Source organism: Lepus europaeus, chromosome 17, assembly GCF_033115175.1.
Source record: "Lepus europaeus isolate LE1 chromosome 17, mLepTim1.pri, whole genome shotgun sequence".
Taxonomy (NCBI): domain Eukaryota; kingdom Metazoa; phylum Chordata; class Mammalia; order Lagomorpha; family Leporidae; genus Lepus; species Lepus europaeus.
The window spans coordinates 64,249,170-64,268,538 of NC_084843.1; the positions used below are offsets into that span (position 1 = coordinate 64,249,170).

General features: G+C 48.4%; 2 protein-coding genes across 4 annotated transcripts in view; one reads left to right on the forward strand and one right to left on the reverse strand.

Moving 5' to 3' along the window:
- Positions 1-2,715: 2,715 nt before the first annotated feature.
- DUSP13A (dual specificity phosphatase 13A) lies at positions 2,716-5,569 on the reverse strand. The gene is made up of 3 exons (XM_062214953.1): positions 5,421-5,569; positions 4,474-4,691; positions 2,716-2,915 (listed from the first exon to the last, which is right to left on the reverse strand). Exons 1-3 carry the CDS (start codon positions 5,567-5,569, stop codon positions 2,716-2,718), a joined length of 567 nt encoding a protein of 188 aa, XP_062070937.1.
- A 1,646-nt stretch (positions 5,570-7,215) lies between these two features.
- The window catches only part of SAMD8 (sterile alpha motif domain containing 8), a 71,187-nt gene continuing 59,033 nt past the window's right edge, over positions 7,216-19,369 (forward strand). For 2 of the 3 annotated variants that reach the window (XM_062214426.1, XM_062214427.1), the window contains exon 1: positions 7,216-7,322. The gene's annotated coding sequence lies outside the window, so the exon portion shown is untranslated. Of the gene's footprint in view, positions 7,323-12,292; positions 12,497-19,369 lie in introns of those variants that run through there. The other variant, XM_062214428.1, reaches the window with a different exon arrangement.

Below are 19,369 nucleotides of genomic sequence, written 5' to 3' on the forward strand. Positions count from 1 at the left end.
CATTCCTATAATTACTCTCACCCTTTCAGCCTAGGTAGAGGGCAGCTTCCCCAGGGCATGAAGTGTGCTTTCTGTTTGTGATTCTTCCCCTTTCCAGCAGTGACTGAAGTTCAGCGCTTACCAAGGATGTGCCGTGGCTCACCCAGAGCTAGGCCACCCACGTGTTCTCCCTGAGTCCCCATGGAACCCTTACAGAGCCGATGACACCATCATCCCCACGTTACAGGTGAGCAAACAGACTCAGTGAGCTTAAGCACTGTACCCAAGGCCACACAGCCAATAGGAGTGGCAACCAGGTTTCAAGCCCGGTCCTTTGAATTCTCCTGTGGTTTGTTTATACTCCGATCTCTGACCTTATTGGGTCCCCCAACCCAGTGCCCAGCCCTGCCCAACAGCAGCCCTGGCCCTCATTTCCCAGCACGCGCCCGTCTCCAAACCAGCGCTCACCCACCTGGGGGGATACCCGGTGCAGGCTGTGCTGTCCTCTGACAGGCAGTTTGCGGTGCCGGCTTCCAGCCGCCTGTCTCTGCACACTTGATGCTGTTTCTATTTTTTGATTTGAGATGAACTGTAAAGCATGCTGTCTACTCCCTGCTCCCCCGCCCCGGCCACTCCCAGTGTGTCCACTGGTCCACGGCACGGTCAGTGCCAAGCCCAGCCGGGTCCTTCCCCTCTCTGCTCCCCGAGGTCTGGGGTGGTGGAAGAGGGAGCAACTGTGGCCAAGGGCTGGCATGAACGCTTAGACTCCCCTTCCTCTCTCTTCTCCTGCCCCTCTCCTCCCACGGACTTGGGTTCCTGGAACTTTGGGGGGCCACTGAGAGGGTGGCCCACTCCCACCTGTGGGGACTGAAGACTGTGGCTGACAAGCGGTGCAGGCAACAGGAAGAAGCAGACGGCTCGAGGGCGGATCCCACGCTGGGCTCTTACTGTCTTCCAGGCATCCACCTGGATCAGGGCCTCCAGCAACAGCAAGAGGGCCAAGGCCAGGGTGGCCCAGTGGCAGAGCCTCGGGACAGGAAGTAAGCCTGGGTGCTGGGAGAGAGAAGAGCTCTGTATTATAGGCAGGTGTACCACAGGATACCTTGGCTAGGACTTGTTGGGGCAGGGCCAAGAGCTGTGAGAGGTGGAGTAGGTAGAGGTTCCAGGAGAGATGAAGCAGGCCTAGAGAGAGATGACCTCACAGCTCCTCCGTCCTGCACAGGCTGTGCACCGCACAACTCCTGGGGCCTCCATTTGCAAAGACAGTTTGGTGCATGGCTCCCCGGGAATTTTGTTACGCTGCCACCCTTCCCAGGTGACTTCCTGGAAGCCGCCAGCTTGAAGGGAAAGATGCTAAGGTCAGAGGTGAGGGTGTTTAAGGGCCCCCAGCTGGGGAAGGTTAATTGGGCATTATCAGAGACTGCTGCTCTGCTAGGCTCCTGAAACCTGTCTCGAAGAGAGAGAGCAGGCTGGGGCCATGCCATTCCCGTGGGGGAACATGTCCCCCTCGCCCTCTGCCCCCAAACTCCGAGCTCTATGTGACACTTCCTCACCAGCCTGGCCTTAGACCTAATCCCCACCCTAGCTGCAACCCTGTCTCTCCTGTCACACTCACCCAGTCCTTCCCTAACCCTCCTCTCCAAGATGCTCATCCTCCAGCCGGCCTACGGAAAGGCGTCTGTGTTGCCTGCGGGTCTCCCCTTCAGCTGGCTGGGCTGCCGCACGGGCCGTGTATTCAGAGAAACGAACAAGCCAGGGAAGGATTCAGGCCTTGTCTGGGGAGCCCTGGGGCAGAGGGGAAAGCAGTGCCCTGCAGCTCCTGGGGGTGCCCTGGCCCATCAGCCACCTGCAGCTGGCAGTCCCTCCATGTCAGTGGGTGCTGGGCACACGGTAACTTCCTTAAAATCCTGGGGTCTCTACCCCAAGAAGAGACACCCTTGCCGCCTCCCACCCGGGACTGATTCTAGAGAAACAAGCAGCAGGACCTCTGTGACCATTTGTGGGCTGGGTACCTGAGAAGCGGGGTTCCTGCTGGGGAAGCTCAGCTCGTCCCGCCCAGCATCTGGGAAGAGGAGGCAGTGTGCCTAGCAAGGGCTTGGGGAGAGGAGCTCTAGGGGACCCACTCCCCTTGTGTGACTTCCCTGCTGTTGCTCCCCAGCACTGGACACACAGCAATGGCAGCAGCACATTTGGGAACCTGCTTGTGGGAATGGAGGGGCTGGGCTGGGTGGCGCTCAGCAGAGCCCAGAATGTGCTCTCTCTGGAGCTGTGGCTGGGGGGTGGGGACAGGCGGTGGAGCTGCAGGCCATGCAGCTGGAGGGGATGTGAGGGAGCCCCCAGGCTCGGTGCCCAGGCAGGGCAGACAGCCCCAGGAGAGAGGGGAAGCCTTACCGCTTCCATCTTGCACCACCTATGCCTTTCCTTCCTTTTCTGTTCTCTCAAGAGTCTGGGTCAGGCTGGGAGAGATGGGACAGGCTGCCTAGGCTGGGCCCTGGTGAGGCTTTGGGTGGGTAAGGGGAGCCAGCAACTTGGGGTATGGACCAGCCCCCTCACACCCTCACTGGCAGCCACACACTGCCCTGAGCACCGCCGCCCAGGTCCCCTGCCCAGCCCCTCACCTGGCCTTTCCCATCAGTCCCCAGTGCTGTCCCGGTCTATACTACCTGCCCCAGCTCTCGCCTGCCACCTCGCTGTCAACAGCCCCAGCTTTGCCCCAGCCACTCCTCACCTGGCCCCTCAGCTGCGGCCTGCACCCCGCAGCTTCTGGTCCAGCTGGCAGAGCTGGTGGAGGAAGCCTCGGTTGGGGAAGACCCATCGATGTTCCCTCACGGTGATCACGGCCTGGCGCAGGGAGAGCCGCTGGCACAGCATGAGGTAGGCCAGGACGAGCGTGGCGGAGCGGCTCACACCCACCACGCAGTGCACCAGGACCTTGGCTGAGGGAGACATCTGGTGAAAGACCCTTTCCCGCCAGCTGCCCACCGAGGCTGGGTTTCTTTTCCCAGCTTTGCCTTGGGTGCACACCTGTGAACCTAGACAAGTCAGTCGACCTTTGTGGGCTTTAGTTTCCTGATCTGTCAGATGGGTAGACTGACACCTGCTGTGCCTGCCCTCGTGATGCAGTCCGAATTCCCTGCATGGCCCTTTAGGAGCCCGGCAGCCTTACCTCAGAGGGCCCCATGGTCCTAGCCACCCTCAGCTGTAGGATGGGGAGGCGACTTCCAGTTCCTTGGACAGCCCACCTGACCACATGCCATTCCAACCACCTGGAAAACATTCCCACTGACCCTGTTCTGCTGTTTCTCCATCCCTCAGATGTCACCTGAGACCTGGCTTCCTCCCACAGGTCTACTGGGCTACTCAAAGTGTTGCTTGAATCACAGAGCAGATCGTCACTTTTTGCATGGGTCTCCATGAACGATTCTCTGCTTGAGCATACACCTGCCCTTCAAACGCGCCTCTGGGGCTGGCGCTGTGGCACAGTGAGTTAAACCACTGCCTGTGACAGCAGCATCCCATGTCAGGGCGCCAGTTCAAGTCCTGGCTGCTCCACTTCCAATCCAGCTCCCTGCTAATGTGCCTAGGAAGGCAGCAAAAGATGGCCCAAGTCCTTGGGAGACCCGGATGGAGTTCCAGGCTCCTGAATTCACTTAGTACAGCCTAGGCCTTTGCAGCCATTTGGTGAGTAGTTCAGCAGATGGAAGATTCTCTCTCTCTCTCTCTCTCTCTCTCTCTCTTCCTCTCTCTCTCTTTCTGTCTCTCTTCCTCTCTCTCTTTCTCTCCCTCTCTCTCTGTCACTTTGCTTTTCAAATAAAATACATCTCGGGGGACGGGGGGAAGGAGCGCTTGTCAAACTTATCCCTACACAGGAAGAACCGTTGTGGTGCTTCACCTCTGACTGTCCTTCCCCCAGACGCGTGATGGCGTATTCCGTAGGGCAGGGCTTCAGGTCTAGACTCCCGGAATTCAGCTCAGGGCCCAGCATACAGCAGACCCTCAGTAAATAGCTAGTGAGGGAATGCAGTGTCAAAGGGCTTTGGGCATTAAAAAGGGACCAGAACTCTAGCCTGTCATACCCATCACACAGACGTGGAGACTGCGGTCCAGAGAGGGACACTGACTTGCCTGGGGCCATGGTTTAAGGATGAACACAGAGCAGGGGCTCCAGGCTCCCCAGACCCCTTGGAGGGACCCAGGGTATCTGAAGTTAGCTTGCCATTTGAAAGTGCTTTGGGGGCAGACATCGAGGGGCCAAGTGGTCATTTCCCAAAACTGAGTGTTTTGGAGACGGAGCTGCTGTGGTGTTCGTGAGACCCGGCTCCCAGCCAGCCACAGGGCTGCTCTCACGTTCCCCATCTGTGAAGCCATGGGGTCAGATCAAATACTGGAGCACTGAGCAGGAGAATTTTGCGAGTCAGGGATGAATGAGGGGAAGCGGGGCGCCCTCCCGGTGAATGAGCAGGGGGGGATGGGGGCTGGAACCCCAGATCCTACCCCCGGGTGTGCTGAGAGCTCGGTGGATGAAGTCCGCTGCAGAGGAGAAGTAGGCACTGATGTCGAAATCAGGGAGGTCGTGGGCTGGCACCCCCAGGTAGGACACACTGCTGCCGTAGAAGTCAGGGCCACCCTGGCAGTAGAGGCCTCCGTGGGCGGCGTTCAGCACGTGGGTGATGCCCAGCTTCCACAGCTCGTAGCGGTTGTTGGCCGTGGCCCTGGGGAGGGCAGGGAGAGGGCTGGCTGCTGGCGGAGCCGTGGAGTCACGGAAGGGGCTTTGCCTGGGCCCCCACTTCAGGAGCCAGGAGCTCTGAGGGTCAAAAAGAAGCTAGAACCCAGTAAGCTCCAGCTGGGGCCTGCAGCCCTCGGAGCTTTCTGGTGGGAGAGGTGATGGTGCAGGCGCTATTTTTAGACCCCTGCTTCCTTGGTGAGCTTCCCCTGGCTAGGATGGAAGACAGGGGTTGCTTCAGCTCCACCCTTCTTGCCCCATGCTCTCCCTCACATCCCTGACCGATGCTGGTTATACCTGACACCTGCCTCTAATCTGCATACAGGCCCCACCTCCCTGATTCACCCTCAGTCAGGCTTCTCCACCCACTCAGTGTCCACAGGAGGGGCACTGGGACCAGGAAGGGGATCTTTATGTACCCTGTCTCACACTCCAAATACCACTCTCCAGGCTTCTGCGCCCCCCAACTGGCTAATGCACCTGAGGGCTCTGGAAAGCGCCAGGCTTCCAGGCAGGAGAAGCCCTTGCTCCTCCTGGTGGCCCCGCCTGGTCACTGCGCTGCCCCCAGCCCGTGGGATTCCGGGCAAAGTCCCTGACCTGAGATGCTCAGAACAGAACTGTTTCTCCTTGTTCCCGTCCACCCTCATATCCGGTAAAGAGCTCAGAGACTGCCAGTTCTTGGCCCCACTCCCGCACCCCCATACCAGCTACCACTCACGCATCGCCTATGAAAAGATTGGGCCAAACTTCGTCCACACGGCTGCAAGAGGCCTTCCCCGCCCTCAGGAGTTCCTCAAGCTCAAAGACGCTGGGGCAAGGCGTGGCTTCGGCGCCTTCCCCCTGCTCTGGGAGCCGGGCCTCAGCCATGAGCCAGCCCACCCACTCCTCTGCCTCTGTGGTCACTCCGCTCTGCCTCTCTGGTGTCATTTCTCCTTCCTGGAGATTGGCAGGGACAGGTGGGGCAGGAGCAAGTGACTCAGCAAGTCATGGGAGCTTCCAGGGAGGACAGGATCTTTTTCTGCCTAAATCATCCCCCCACCCCCAAACCTGGGGAATCTGCAAGTCGCTCCACACTTCACCTCAGTCTCTGTGCCTGTGAAGCAGGGCTCATCACACCCATCTCAGACAGGTGTGGTGAGGACTAAAGGGACGGAGGATGTCCCCTAATACAGAGTCGGTGCTCAGACACATTTGTGAGGACTGGTGCCAAGGACGAATGGCGCCGTCTGGGCTGAGGGCGCAGACTGGGGACGGTTGGAGGGGAGCCCCCGGACTGGGAAGCAGGTGTGGTTTTCCATGTTGCAGAGTCTGAGAAATGTGGGGAAGACACACGGACGGTCTCACCTGGAGGGGGCCCGCACGGTTCACAGGGAGATGTCTCTCAGCAGCGTTCTTGGGGAGAAGATGGCTGATCCCTCAGCAGAGGAGGCTCGGGGGGCCGTGGGCACCCAAGGGCCGGAGGGGCTGTGCGTGTTGCCCTAGACTTGGAGAGCCAAAGGCACAGGTCTCAGGAACATTTTGGGGGGGGGGGGCAGTTCCCCGCATACAAGAGCTAGAAACAGAAAGGTCTGTGTGCCCTTCTGCCTGAGGTGCTTACTGGTAGAAGAGATGAGGTGCCTGCCCGCGCTTGTGGTTTCACGGAAGCACTGGGTGGGTGTGGACCACAGTGGGAAGGTTCTCAGCTGTCCCTGCCCTTGCCTCCAGCCCGAGGAGAAAGGCAAACCCAGGACACCTCAGGGGAGCCGTTTGCACTCCCTTGCTCCCCACTGCAGATGGCCCTGCCTGGGGTGAGGTCGAGGAAAGGTTAGAGCCCGGATGCAGCTGGCTTTGGACTTGGCTTATTGCGATGCTAGGCCCGGGCTGAGGGAAGACTTCCCCTCAGGGAAGTGTGAATAACAAGGGTTCTGGTGTGAGATTTGGGTTGTAATACCAGCTTGGGCACATGTTAAGCCTGCTCTGTCAGGCATTATGTTTCTTGGACTTGATGTGTTGCAAGACCTACCGTGTGGCGTTGGTACAAGGATTCTGTGAGATATGTGTATGGTTTTTGGCATAGACACAGGGCAAAGGGACAGTGATAACAGTGATCTCAGGAGCTGGGCTCCTGGAGAGGAGCTGGCTCCCGCCACAGAAATCAGGATAATTTTCTCCCAAGCCCTCACCCCCATTCACTGATGCCATAGGTCCCGCCCCATCTCCACTTAGCCCCTTTCTCTTCTCCCGTGTTGGCCTCGGGCCTGACGCATGCGCCCTTAGGCTCCCCGGCTGTGACTTTCCCTCTCCGTTCTCTTCTCAGGCTCCTCTGGAAGCCCGCGTCCCTTCCGGTTTTGGCTCCGCCCCCACCGCCGGTAGGGCCCCGCCTCCCGCCGGTAGGGCCCCGCCTCCTGAAGCAGTTCCGGTTCGGCCCGGAGCGGCTGCCGGCGCGGCGGTGACGGGGGCCGGAGCGATGCCTGCGCGCAGCCGCCACCGCCCCCGCCTCCACTCCGGCTCCCCGCCCCGGGCTCCGCCCCCGCCGCGCGAGGTGCTTCACTCCGGCGAGGCCCGGAGGGCCGCGGACTCCGACGGCGGCTCGGACGCCGACTCGGAGGTGGGCCAGGGGAGCCCGCCCCAGCCTGCGGAGGTGAGCAGCGGCCGAGGCCGGGCAGAGGGCAGTGGGGGGCCCCTGCGGGCAGGGCCGAGTGGGCCAGTCAGGGATGGAGCTGGCCGGGGGGCGCGCGGAGACGGTTGAGGGAACCGGGGGAGTCAGCTCTGGAATGGAATCCGAAGGAAATGGAGGTTGTTGAGCCCGAGGGCCCGAGGGGTGGCGACGACCAGGGTTTGGGGGGGTCCTAGAGGCCGAGGGGCGGGAGGGCAGGGAAGACTCAGAGGCGAGGGCTGGGGGCTTTGGAAATCAGCGCCGTGAGGGACGAAGAGCGAAGGGTCCCCGCGGGAACGTGGACCCCGAGGGGGAGATGCTCCGGGCAGTCGGGGTGAGGGATCGGGGGAGCAGGACCCGGGGCCGCTGCTGTCTCCGGGCGCGGGACAGGCTGCCCTCCCGCCAGGTCGGGGAGGGTGGTCGCGGTGGGCAGGATTTAGGTGTGCCCGGAAGAGGGACGGGCTATGAGACTGCAGATCGCCTGGCCCTAAAGGGGTGAGGGAGGAATTGGAGAAGGGAAATGTGGTCAAGACAGAAAAACTACCCTCAGGGATCTAATTTAGATGTCTTTCGAAGCATCAGCTCCCACTAGAGCGACCGACTCCGCTAATGGGCTTTCTGGTTGATGCAGGGTTCATCCTTTTAAGAAGCGAGGGGCGGTGTTCGTCACTGATTTGCCGCCTCCAGGGCTGGGGGGAAACAGTGAAGAGGAAGTGATGTCTGAGAAAGGTAGTGAAAGGAATGATTTGGAAAATAAAGATACCATTCAGATAGATTTCTTCTACTGCTAGTGATGTGCCCTTTTTTTTCCTTTGTATTTCTTTCATAAGTTCAAATACTAAGGTTTGGAGCCTAAAAAAAGGGATATAAACATGTTGCCTTTAAATTTTAAAAATTAGGCTTGAAAGAGGAAATTGGACACTTGAGGTTTATAGATGCTCACTATGAACTGGTTCCATTTTCACAGCTTGAGTTGACCCGTGCATTTGCCACACGGTGGAAATAGGGTCAGTGCAAGTCTGGGTTAAGAGGGCACGTGAAACTGGAAGTGAAATCATCGTGGTCCACGAGCCCACCAGGTCTTCCTCTCACTGGTGACACCCGGACTGTACCTCTTGAAAATTTGAGGAATCCTTCGGGCAGATTTGCAGGACCAATACTCAAACAGTATTTTGCAGATACTGTACAGTAATATTTGTAGTTCAGTGATCTGGAAAAATAAAGCTAGAGGAGGCTTGTAGTTGGCAGGTAACATCACTGGGACAGGTGGGTCCACACATGCTTTTTGTAGAAGACATAGTACCATAAGCATAGTGGTGCCAGAAAGACAATGACTGCAATGTATATGATCAAATTAGTAGAAATAAGTTAATTTCCTTTAGCAGTTGTTAAATTGTAACATGGTTCCAAGAAGTCTTTGTTAGACTTTAGCCACATGTCTCATATGGAATTTTACTGTTAAAATATTTTATTTGATTTTAGGTTTTGCAAAGTTGTTGGCCTTTTCAAGCAAACATTTAGTCAAGTGTTTGTACTCTAACCAGATTACTGTTTTGTCTTTATGAGATTCCAACAAGCTTTTAAATTTATCTATATCAATTGTTGCCTTCAAATGCTCAGAATAATAATTATTTCTCTTTTTTAAGATTCATTTTATTTATTTGAAAGACAGAGTTACAGAGAGAGGTAGAGACAGAGAGAGAGGTGTTCCATCCACTGGTTCACTCCCCAGATGGCCACAACAGCCAGAGCTGCACCGATCTGAAACCAGGAGCCAGGAACTTCTTCTGGGTCTCCCGTGTGGGTGCAAGGGCCCAAGGACTTGGGCCATCTTCTACTGCTTTCCCAGGCCGCAGCAGAGAGCTGGATCACAAGAACAGCAGCTGAGACTAGAACCGGTGCCCATATGGGATGCCGGTGCTTCAGGCCAGGTCTTTAACCTGCTGCCCCATAGTGCAGGCCCCATAATAATTATTTCTTTGATGAAGAGGTGGTGGATTCCTTGCTTTTTGTTGAGGTTGTCGAAAGACTAAATTCCTTTCCTTTAACTTAATTAAAAGTGATCTTTAGTTGAAGAAGTTTACATAGTATGACTGTCTAGGTTTTTTCTTCATCATTTTTTATTTTCTTTGATTTATTTCATTCATTTGAAAGGCAGAGAGAGAAAGCATGAAGATACAGAGACAGAGATCTCCCACATGCTGGTTCATTCTCCAAATGCCTGCAACAGCAAGGAACCAAGAACCCATGTGGGTGGCAGGGACCCAGGCATTTGTGCCATCATCTGCTGCCTCCCCAGGTTGCACACCAGTAGGAAGCTCCCCTGGGAGCAGAGCCAGGACTCAAACCCAGGCACTCTGACAAGGGGATGTGGGCAACCCTAGCTGCATGTTAACGTTAACCTCTGGGCTATATGCTTGTCCCTGTTTAGGCTTCTGTTTACCCTTACCGGCCTGGGATCCTCTGCAGATTTTTTTTTTTTTTTTTAAGATTTATTTATTTATTTGAAAGAGTTACACAGAGAAAGAGAGGCAGAGAGGTCTTCCACCCACTGGGTGTGGCAATCCGAAGCCAGGAGCTTCCTCCAGTCTTCCCAGCGGGTGTAGGGGCCTAAAGACTTTGGCCATCTTCTATTGCTTTTCCATGCCATAGCAGAGACCTGGATCAGAATGGAGCAGCTGGGACTTGAACTGGCAGCCATATAGGATGGCGGCACTGCAGGCAGCAGCTTTACCCGCTACACTACAGCGCCGGCCCCCAGATCTTATCTTCATACTTAGCTCTTAAGAAGTGTTGGCATGTAAAAACTTGCTGAACTCAGCTGAAATATAAGAACTCTCTAATAAGGTTACTACTTAATGTTATTGCAAAATTAAAGAGGGGATTTATTAGATGGAGTTGTACAGTTAATGTATTGGCATGCCTAGTGGTCATTTTATTTTTTCCCTTTGTTAATTCTCATAAGCACTTAGTTGTAAAGAAAATCAGTTTTATGGCAGAGCAGTTTTTCTAAGGCAGATAAAAACTGTCATGACTGCTATGGCAGAACTTACAGAAATATTTAGATAAATTAGTTTTGATTTCAGTAACACATACCCCAGTCTGCCAAGAGTTTTATTCACACTGCACAATTGCTTATTTTTTTTAAAGATTTATTTTTATTTATTTGAAAGAGTTACAGAGAGAGGTAGAGACAGAGAGCAGTCTTACATCCACTGGTTCACTCCTCAAATGGCTGTAACGGCCAGAGCTGAGCCGATCCAAAGTCAGGAGCCAGGAGCTTCTTCAGGGTCTCTCACGTGGGTGCAGGGTCCCAAAGACTTGGGCCATCTTCTGCTGCTTTCCCAGGCCATAGCAGAGAGCTGGACGGGAAGTGGAGCAGCCGGGATTCAAACCGGCACCCATATGGGATGCTAGTGCTGCAGGCTGTGGCTTTACCCGCTAAGCCACAGCACCAGCTTCACACAGTTGCTTATAAACATGTTTATTTTGTTAATCAGATCTTCAGTATTTTCTGCAAAACGGCTGTAACCCATTGACCTATATTTGTGGCTTTTCTGAGAACTGAAGTTTGAGCATTGTTTTGAAGAAATTGTTAAATCTCAGATTTCCTAATGAATATCATTGTTATTATTTTGTCTTAGAAGGCTGCTATATTAACTAGTTATTTTCTCCAGATTTTTATATCTACAACTGATGTAATCTGTGATGCCACTAGTTGGGTGTACCTGTGTCACTATTAATTTGTAGATGGCAATCTTCCTGTCTTCAGAGTTTATTCTTTTTATTTTCTTAGTATGGTGATATGTTAGGAAGGTTGCATTCACTTTTTAAATTCTTCTTTCTGGACATTGAATTGACTTAGAAGCATTCTGCTGAATCTATATTCTGCTGAATTACTGGTGAACGATTATAGTATTTGGTGGAAAAATACAGCATGAGTTAGTTGTGGATGTTTTAATGGATTTAGGTTAGATGGAGACTGTATCCTTTTGTTTTCCCATTGAATGTTTTACTTTTTGCAGAGATTGGGTGTAAAAGTTTGGTTTTGTTTATTTTTAGACTTTCTTTGGTGCTTCTGTTTGTTTACAAATAAGGTGTTACTTACTTGCAAAATGCCGTGTCTTTAATTTTTCCCTTGCGTGTGGTTTGGGGAACTCTTGGAGCCTGGTAGTTTGTTTTAATTTTGTAAAGCTATGATGTGACACATTGAGAAGTGATGCTAGGGTAAAAACAAAAGGAGCCACTTGACTGCAGGTTATCGTTGTGGCAGTTAATTCTTTAGTTCTGTGGTTCTCATGGCCTTGAGAAATTAAGAAAACCAAAAACAGGAGAGCATGGGCCACGCACACGTGGAGAACAAATCCGTGTTTATACCCTGCCTCTGTTGCCACTGCCAAGTTTATCATCTGAATATATTAATATGAATTTGTAACGGATCTGTGGTGTAAATATTCCTCTCCTGTATACAAGATACCACCTTTCCCAGAACTGAAACCTAACCTAGCTGACTTCAGTGACTTTATGCTTTTATTGTGAAATGATCCCAAGCTGTATTACCAACAGTATAGAATGTAACATGAGTCTGTTAACAAAGAAAACTTGGTGATAAATTTCACCAGAAAGCAGTGTTCTCTGATAAGTACTTCAAAAGAGTATTGTGGGAACAGTGAACTGTATTTGTATTTGTTTTTTTTTATTGTGAGTTTTGTTAATCTTATGAACTGTAGCTGAGGAGGAAAGAACTGGTAATATAAGTATGTATTACCTTGACTTTTTTTTTGTTCACTTGAAATTCTTGAAAGATAAATTCTAATAGGTGAGAACAGTGATCTCTTGGAAATGTCTGTAAGTCAGTTGTTTTTTTTTTTTTTTTGACAGGCAGAGTGGACAGTGAGAGAGAGAGAGACAGAGAGAAAGGTCTTCCTTTGCCGTTGGTTCACCCTCCAATAGCCACTGCGGCGGGCGCACCGCGCCAATCTGAAGGCAGGAGCCAGGTGCTTCTCCTGGTCTCCCATGGGGTGCAGGGCCCAAGCACTTGGGCCATCCTCCACTGCCCTCCCTGGCCACAGCAGAGAGCTGGCCTGGAAGAAGGGCAACCGGGACAGAATCCAGCGCCCCGACCGGGGCTAGAACCCGGGGTGCCAGCGCCGCAGGCTGTAAGTCAGTTTTTATTTGGAACTTTGAGACTAAATTAAGTTGATGTCAGTTTCATCAGTAGAGTGTTAGTATGAGAACCAGAGATTGCCATAACAATCCATTAAAATTTAGTTCCAAATACAATACATTTTCATAGTATATAATAAAACTTAAAGTCTTGAGCCAGTTTCATATTTTTCCATTATGCTGTTTGGATTTGGGGATGTCTGTCATTTTTTAAGTTAAAATTTTACCAATCAGTATGTCATATCACTAGCCTGCCTAAGTATTATCATAGTGATTAGAATAAGAATTAGAGTTTCATATACTTGCCTGCAGCCAGGTCAGGAATCCTTCACTTAAATTTACCACTAAATTTTTATCATCTTGTAACAATTTTTACCATTGCTGAGGATATAAAATGGACAGTGACATCTGTCAGGTTCTTCTTCATTGAATTGAGACAGTTCTGGATGTGAATTAGGTATAACTTTTAGAAAGTGTGTTAAAGGCAAGTTGGAGCCAGAAAAGAATTGTGTTCTTTGACAACTTTTTTGACTAATGTGTAGGAGTGCATAGTTGGGGAATGGCATTGTGCAGTGGGTTAAGCATCTCATACAAGCACCAGTTTGAGTCCTGGCTGCTCCACTTATCCAGCTCCCTGCTAATGTATCTGGGAAAGCAGGGGAGATGGTCCAAGTTCTTGGGTCCCTTCCACCCATGTGAGAGACCTGGATGGAGTTACAGGTTCCTGGCTTCAGCCATCCCAGCCTGGGCCCATGCAACCATTTAGGGAGTCAAAGAGTGGATTGAAGACCTCCCTCTCTCCCTCTCTCCCTTACTCTCTCTCTCTCTCTCTCTCCCTTCACCCCCTCTCTCTCCCTCTCCTTAACTCTGCCTTTCAAAAAAAACAAATAAATCTTAAAAAAAAAAAAAAAAGGTATATAGTCAAGGCAGTAAAAAAAAAAAATCCCAAAACTGCAATACAGCTAAGAGAATAATGATGTAACTGGGAAAGCAATTCAGTTTTGTCAAATGTGCTGACCTAAATTCTGTTTGGAGGTGGGATATAACAGAACAGTAGAAAATCACTACTACAGAGTTTAAAAAAGTGGATAATAGGAATTGATTCAGACAGTAGTTTAACGTGCTGCACCACAGCTCCATCCTCAAGTGACATGTTGTTGTTGAAATAATTTTATTTAGGTAAATTTTATTTTAAATAGATCTTTATCTGAAAAATTCATGTTGGTGTGTAGAATTTCGCATTGGGTAATTGGAATAGCTGTTGTGTTGTTCCATTTTTGAGGTTTTGTGTGTGTTTTAAGATTTATTTATTTGAAAGGCAGAATGACAGAAAGAGGGATATCTTCCATCTACTGGTTCACTCCTCAGATAGCTACAAAAGCCAGGCCTGGACCAGGCTGAAGCCAGGAGCTGGAAACTCCGTCTTGGTCTCCCACATGGGTGGCAGTGGCCCAAGTATGTTAGCCATCTTCTACTGTCTTTCCCGCCGCGTTAGCTCTGTGAGAAGTGGAACGATCAGGACTCCATCTGGCACTTCGATGCAAGTGACAGCTTAACCTGTGGCACCACAATGATAGCTCCGGTTTATGTTATTTAATTACATTGTTGTTTTGCGAAAGGTAATTCCATCGTTAGCAAAACCTTTGTAAGATTTAACAGTCATTTTCAAGTGTTCATATTTGTTTTATATTACAAGCCTTAAGTGTGTTTCTTGCCTAATGGTTTTTGGTTGAGAGATAACTATCTTAATGTTAATGATTTAATTTCAAATCTAGAGTAACACTGTGAAGCAGAAACTGCTGATGAAGGTGACCAGCTTATGTGTTATGCCTTGTAATCTTCACAGCAAACCTATAAGTTGGGACTAGCATTTTCCTAATTTTCCAGATAAAGACAGTAAGGCCCAGATGGGTTATGAAACTTCTGTGAGGTCTCATAGCTGTGAGTGGAAAATTGACAGTTTAAACCCAAGCAGTTTGACTCCAGAGCTAGTGCTCTTACCTGCTGTGCTTTCTAGGTTTTATATCAGATTCTGTTAAAGAACAGCTGTCTGAAATTCATTTATCTCTCTAGCTTTAGTTTCTTTAGCTCTAAATTGAAGAATTGTTCAAGATCTCTCAGGTTGCTTCTAATTCTAACATTATAAAAATTCTGTTCATTTACAATACCTGATATATTTAATGTTTAGATTACTTTCTGCTCACAATCTCTTAATCACTTGCAGTAAAAAGATTAAGACACTTTCCATGGCTGCGCTGTAGTACAGCAGGTTAAAGCCCTGGCCTGAAGCACCGGCATCCTATATGGGCACCGATTCCAGTCCTGGCTGCTCCTCTTTCGATATAGCTCTCTGCTGTGGCCTGGGAAAGCAGTAGAAGATGGCCCAAGTCCTTGGAGCCCTGCACCCATGTGGGAGACCCAGAAGAAGCTCCTGGATCCTGGCTTCGGATCGGCACAGCTCTGGCCATTTCGGCCATCTGGAGAGTGAACCATTGGATGGAAGACCTCTCTTTCTGTAACTCAAATAAATAAAATAAATCTTTAAAAAAAAAAAAAACAGAACAAAAAAAGACATTTTCCCAAAGTCACTGATAATGGGTGATCATGCTGAATATATAATCAGATCTTTTCTTGGCCTTCTTGATTTTGCTGGTTGTCTCAGTATTTTTTTAATCTTTTATTTACTGTGTATATGCATATCTGGGTTAATAATCACACTGAGTTGATTTTCTTAATTTTCTGTTCCTGTATCTATTTAATATTTAAGTATGATGTACTTTAAACAGAAATACTTCAAACAGAAATACTACTGTTTTTGTTTTCTTAAAAGAAATTTTCTCATTATCAAGTATTATATGCACATTGTATAAAATACAGAAATTTTAGAAATATTTACCATAGACAATACAAGAGCCCACCTGAGGAATAGCTATTAATAGTTTGACATTTTGTTTATTAAAAATACACATAGGCTAGATTTCTTTTTTAGAACATTCTATTCCTTGAAAAAAGTTTTAGCTTTTTCCTTTGAAATAATAGTTTCACAGGAAGTTGCAAAGACTGAGGGATTCGTGTACTCTTTACCCAGTTACATCTTACATAATTGTATTACATTATCAAAACCAGGAAATTGACATTGGTTCAGTGTATAACTATAGCTCTGTGTAATTTTGTCAGGCATCAATTTGTGTAACCATTGCCCTAGTCAAGATACAGAATTATTCCATGGCTCTAAAGATCTCCCTGGCAACCAGTAATCTGTTTTACACGTACCTAATGTCGTTGGGAACGTTGCGTAAATGGAGTCATACAATAGTGACCTTCTGAGATTAGCTTTTTGTCCTCAACATAATGCCCTTGAGACTCATCGAAAGTATTTTGTGTACCAGTAGTTTATTAATTTTTATTGTTGAGTAGTATGGCATGGTATGGATGTCTCACTCTTAATTTATTCACATATTGTAGAGAATTTGATTTTTTTAAACATGTTCCAACTATTACAGCTAATGCTAATGCTAATATTTGTGTATAGAATTTTGTGTGGACATAAATTTTCAATTCTCTGGCATAAAAATCAGAAGTACAGTTGCTGAGTTTGTGATAAGTATATGTTTAGTTTTTTAAGAAACTGCAAAACTGTTTTCCAGCATGGCTGTACAGTTTTACATTCCCACATGCAGTAAATGACACATCCAATTTCTGTGCATCCTTGACAGAGTTTCATAATGTCTCAATTTGTTTTAGCTATTTTAGTAGTAATTAAAATAGTAGTAGGTAGGTAGTAATGCCTCGTCATAGCCTTTATTTGCATTTCCCTAGTGACAAGTGATGTTGAACATCTTTTCATGTGCTTATATGCATTTGTATATACTTTTTTTATATTCCTTTTTTTTTTTTTTTTTTTTTGGACAGGCAGAGTTAGACAGTGAGAGAGAGAGAGAAAGAAAGGTCTTCCTTCCGTTGGTTCACCCCCCAAATGGCTGCTGTGGTTGGCACGCTGCACCGATCCGAAGCCAGGAGCCACGTGCTTCCTCCTGGTCTCCCATGCGGGTGCAGGGCCCAAGCACTTGGGCCATCCTCCACTGCCTTCCTGGGCCATAGCAGAGAGCTGGACTGGAAGAAGAGCAACCGGGACAGAATCCAGCGCCCTGACCGGGGCTAGAACCCGGGATGCTGGCTCCGCAGGCAGAGGATTAGCCTAGTGTGCCACGGCGCCGGCCTGTATATACTTTTTGATGACATGCCGCTTCGTGTTTTTTGCCCATTTTCTAATTGGATTTGGTGTTTTTCTGGTTAATTTTGAGAGTCTTTTTTTATATTTTACGTGAGTCCTTTCTGAGGTGTATGGTTTACAAATATGACAGTTATTTTCTGCCAGTCTGTAGCTTGTCTTCACATTCTCTGCACAGGGCCTTTTACAAAATAAAAGTTTTTAATTATATGAAACCAAGTTATAGATTTGGGGGAGGGAGAGTTGTGCTGTTATGTGTCATCTCAGGAAATTACCAAATTAGGACCTGAAGAATCTTTCCTGTGTTATTATTTAAAAGTTTTGCAGTTTTGCACTTTGCATTTATATCTATGGTCCATTTGGAACTAAAATTTACAGAAAGCATGAAATTTGGTTAAGGTTCATTTGTTTATCTATAGTTATCCAATTTCTCTTGTGCTATCTTTGAGCTTTCTGCCATTAAATTGCTTTTTCACCATTGTCAATCATTTGACCATATAAGTATAGAGGTATTTTTGTCAAAAATCACTTGACCATATTTGTGTAGAGGCATTTTATGGATTCTGTGTTCTGCTCCATTGAGCTGTGTCTGTATTTCTGTTAGTACCACATAGTCTTGATTGATATATTGGTGACACTGAGTTCCTGACTTTTATTCTTGTTCACAATTATTTTAGTTAATCTAGTTCTCTTACCTGTCCATATGAATTCTAGAATAATCTTGTCTCTGTCTACAAAAATACCTTGCTTGTTTTTTCATGGACATTGTGTTAAATCAATATCTAAGTTTGAAGAAAACATCTTTACAATGTTGACTCTGCTAATCCATAAACATAGAATATCTCTTCATTCATACAGATCTTAAGTGATTTCTTCCAACAGGATTTTGTTATTGTTTAGTATATAGATTCTATTCTTGTTTTGTTAGACATATCTAAGTATTTCATTTTTGGGTGATTGTAAGTGGTTTTATATTTTAATTTACATATATATTAATTGCTACTATATGGAAAAGCAGTTGATTTTTTAATTTTTAAATGTTTTTAAAAGGAAAACCACTATTTTTTTTTTTTTTTTTTTTGGACAGGTAGAGTGGACAGTGAGAGAGAGAGAAAGGTCTTCTTTTTCCGTTGGTTCACCCCCCAATGGCCGCTGTGGCCGGCACACTGCGGCTGGCACACCGCACTGATCTGAAGCCAGGAGCCAGGTGCTTCTCTTGGTCTCCCATGCAGGTGCAGGGCCCAAGCACTTGGGCCATCCTCCACTGCACTCCCAGGCCACAGCAGGGAGCTGGACTGGAAGAGGAGCAGCCAGGACAGAATCCGGCGCCCTGACTGTAACTAGAACCTGTGTGCCGGTGCCGTAGGCAGAGGATTAGCCTATTGAGCCACGATACCGGCCAGGAAAACCACTATTCTTTTTTTTTTCCTTTGTAAGATTTATTTATTTGTTTGAAAGGCAGAGAGAGAGAAAGATCTTCCATCCACTGGTTCACTCCACAAATGGCAACAACATCTGGAGCTGAGCTGATCCGAAGCCAGGAGCCAGAAGCTTCTTCTGGATCTCCCATGTGGGTGCAGGGGCCCAAGTATTTGGGCCATTTTCCATTGCTTTCCCGGATGTATTAACAGGGAGCTGGGTCGGAAATAAAGCAGCCGGGGCTCGAACCAGTGCCCATGTGGAATGCCAGTGCTGCAGGCAGTGGCTTTACCTACTGTGCCACAGCGCTGGCCCTGCAATTGATTTTTATATGTTTATTTTGTGTCCTTCAGCCTTACTGAACTCTGTTTATTAGCTCTAAAAGGTTTTTTGTTGTTGTTTTAATTTTTAGATTCCTTGGGATTTTCTGCTTAGACTCTCATACCATCTGCATTTTTTATTTCTTCATGCCTAATATTTATACTTTTAATTTCCTTTTTCTTGCCTTATTGTACAGGCTAGAACTTCCAGTATATTATTTATGTTGGATAGCAGTGTTGAGAGTGGACATCCTTGCCTTGTTCCTGATCCAGAGGGAAAAGCTTTCAATCTTTCACCATTAAATATAACGTTAGCTTTAGGTTTCTTATAGTTGTTATCTAATCTCATTAAGAATTTGTCTTGGCTCTCTGTCTCTCTCTCTCTCACTATCCACTCTGCCTGTAAAAAAATAAAAAAAAGAAAGAAAGAATTTGTCTTGGGGGGCCGGCGCTGTGGGCTCAGTGGGTTAACGCCCTGGTGTGAAGTGCTGGGATCCCATATGGGTGCCGGTTCTAGTCCCGGTTGCTCCTCTTCCGATCCAGCTCTCTGCTGTGGCCTGGGATAGCAGTAGAAGATGGTCCAAGTCCTCGGGCCCCCGCACCTGCTGGGAAGACCCAGAGGAAGCTCCTGGCTCCTGGCTTCGGATAGGCACAGCGCAGCTCCAGCTGTTGCGGCCAATTGGGGAGTGAACCAGTGGATGGAAGACTTTCTCTCTCTCTCTCTTTCTCTCTCTCTCTCTGCCTCTCTTCTGTCTGTGTATAATTCTGACTTTCAAATAAATAAATACATCTTAAAAAAAGAGAATTTGTCTTGGGGAGTGTGTTATGGCATAGCAGGTAAAGCTGCAGCTTGTAATGTTGGCATCCCATATTGGAGTGCCAGTTTGCATTCTGAC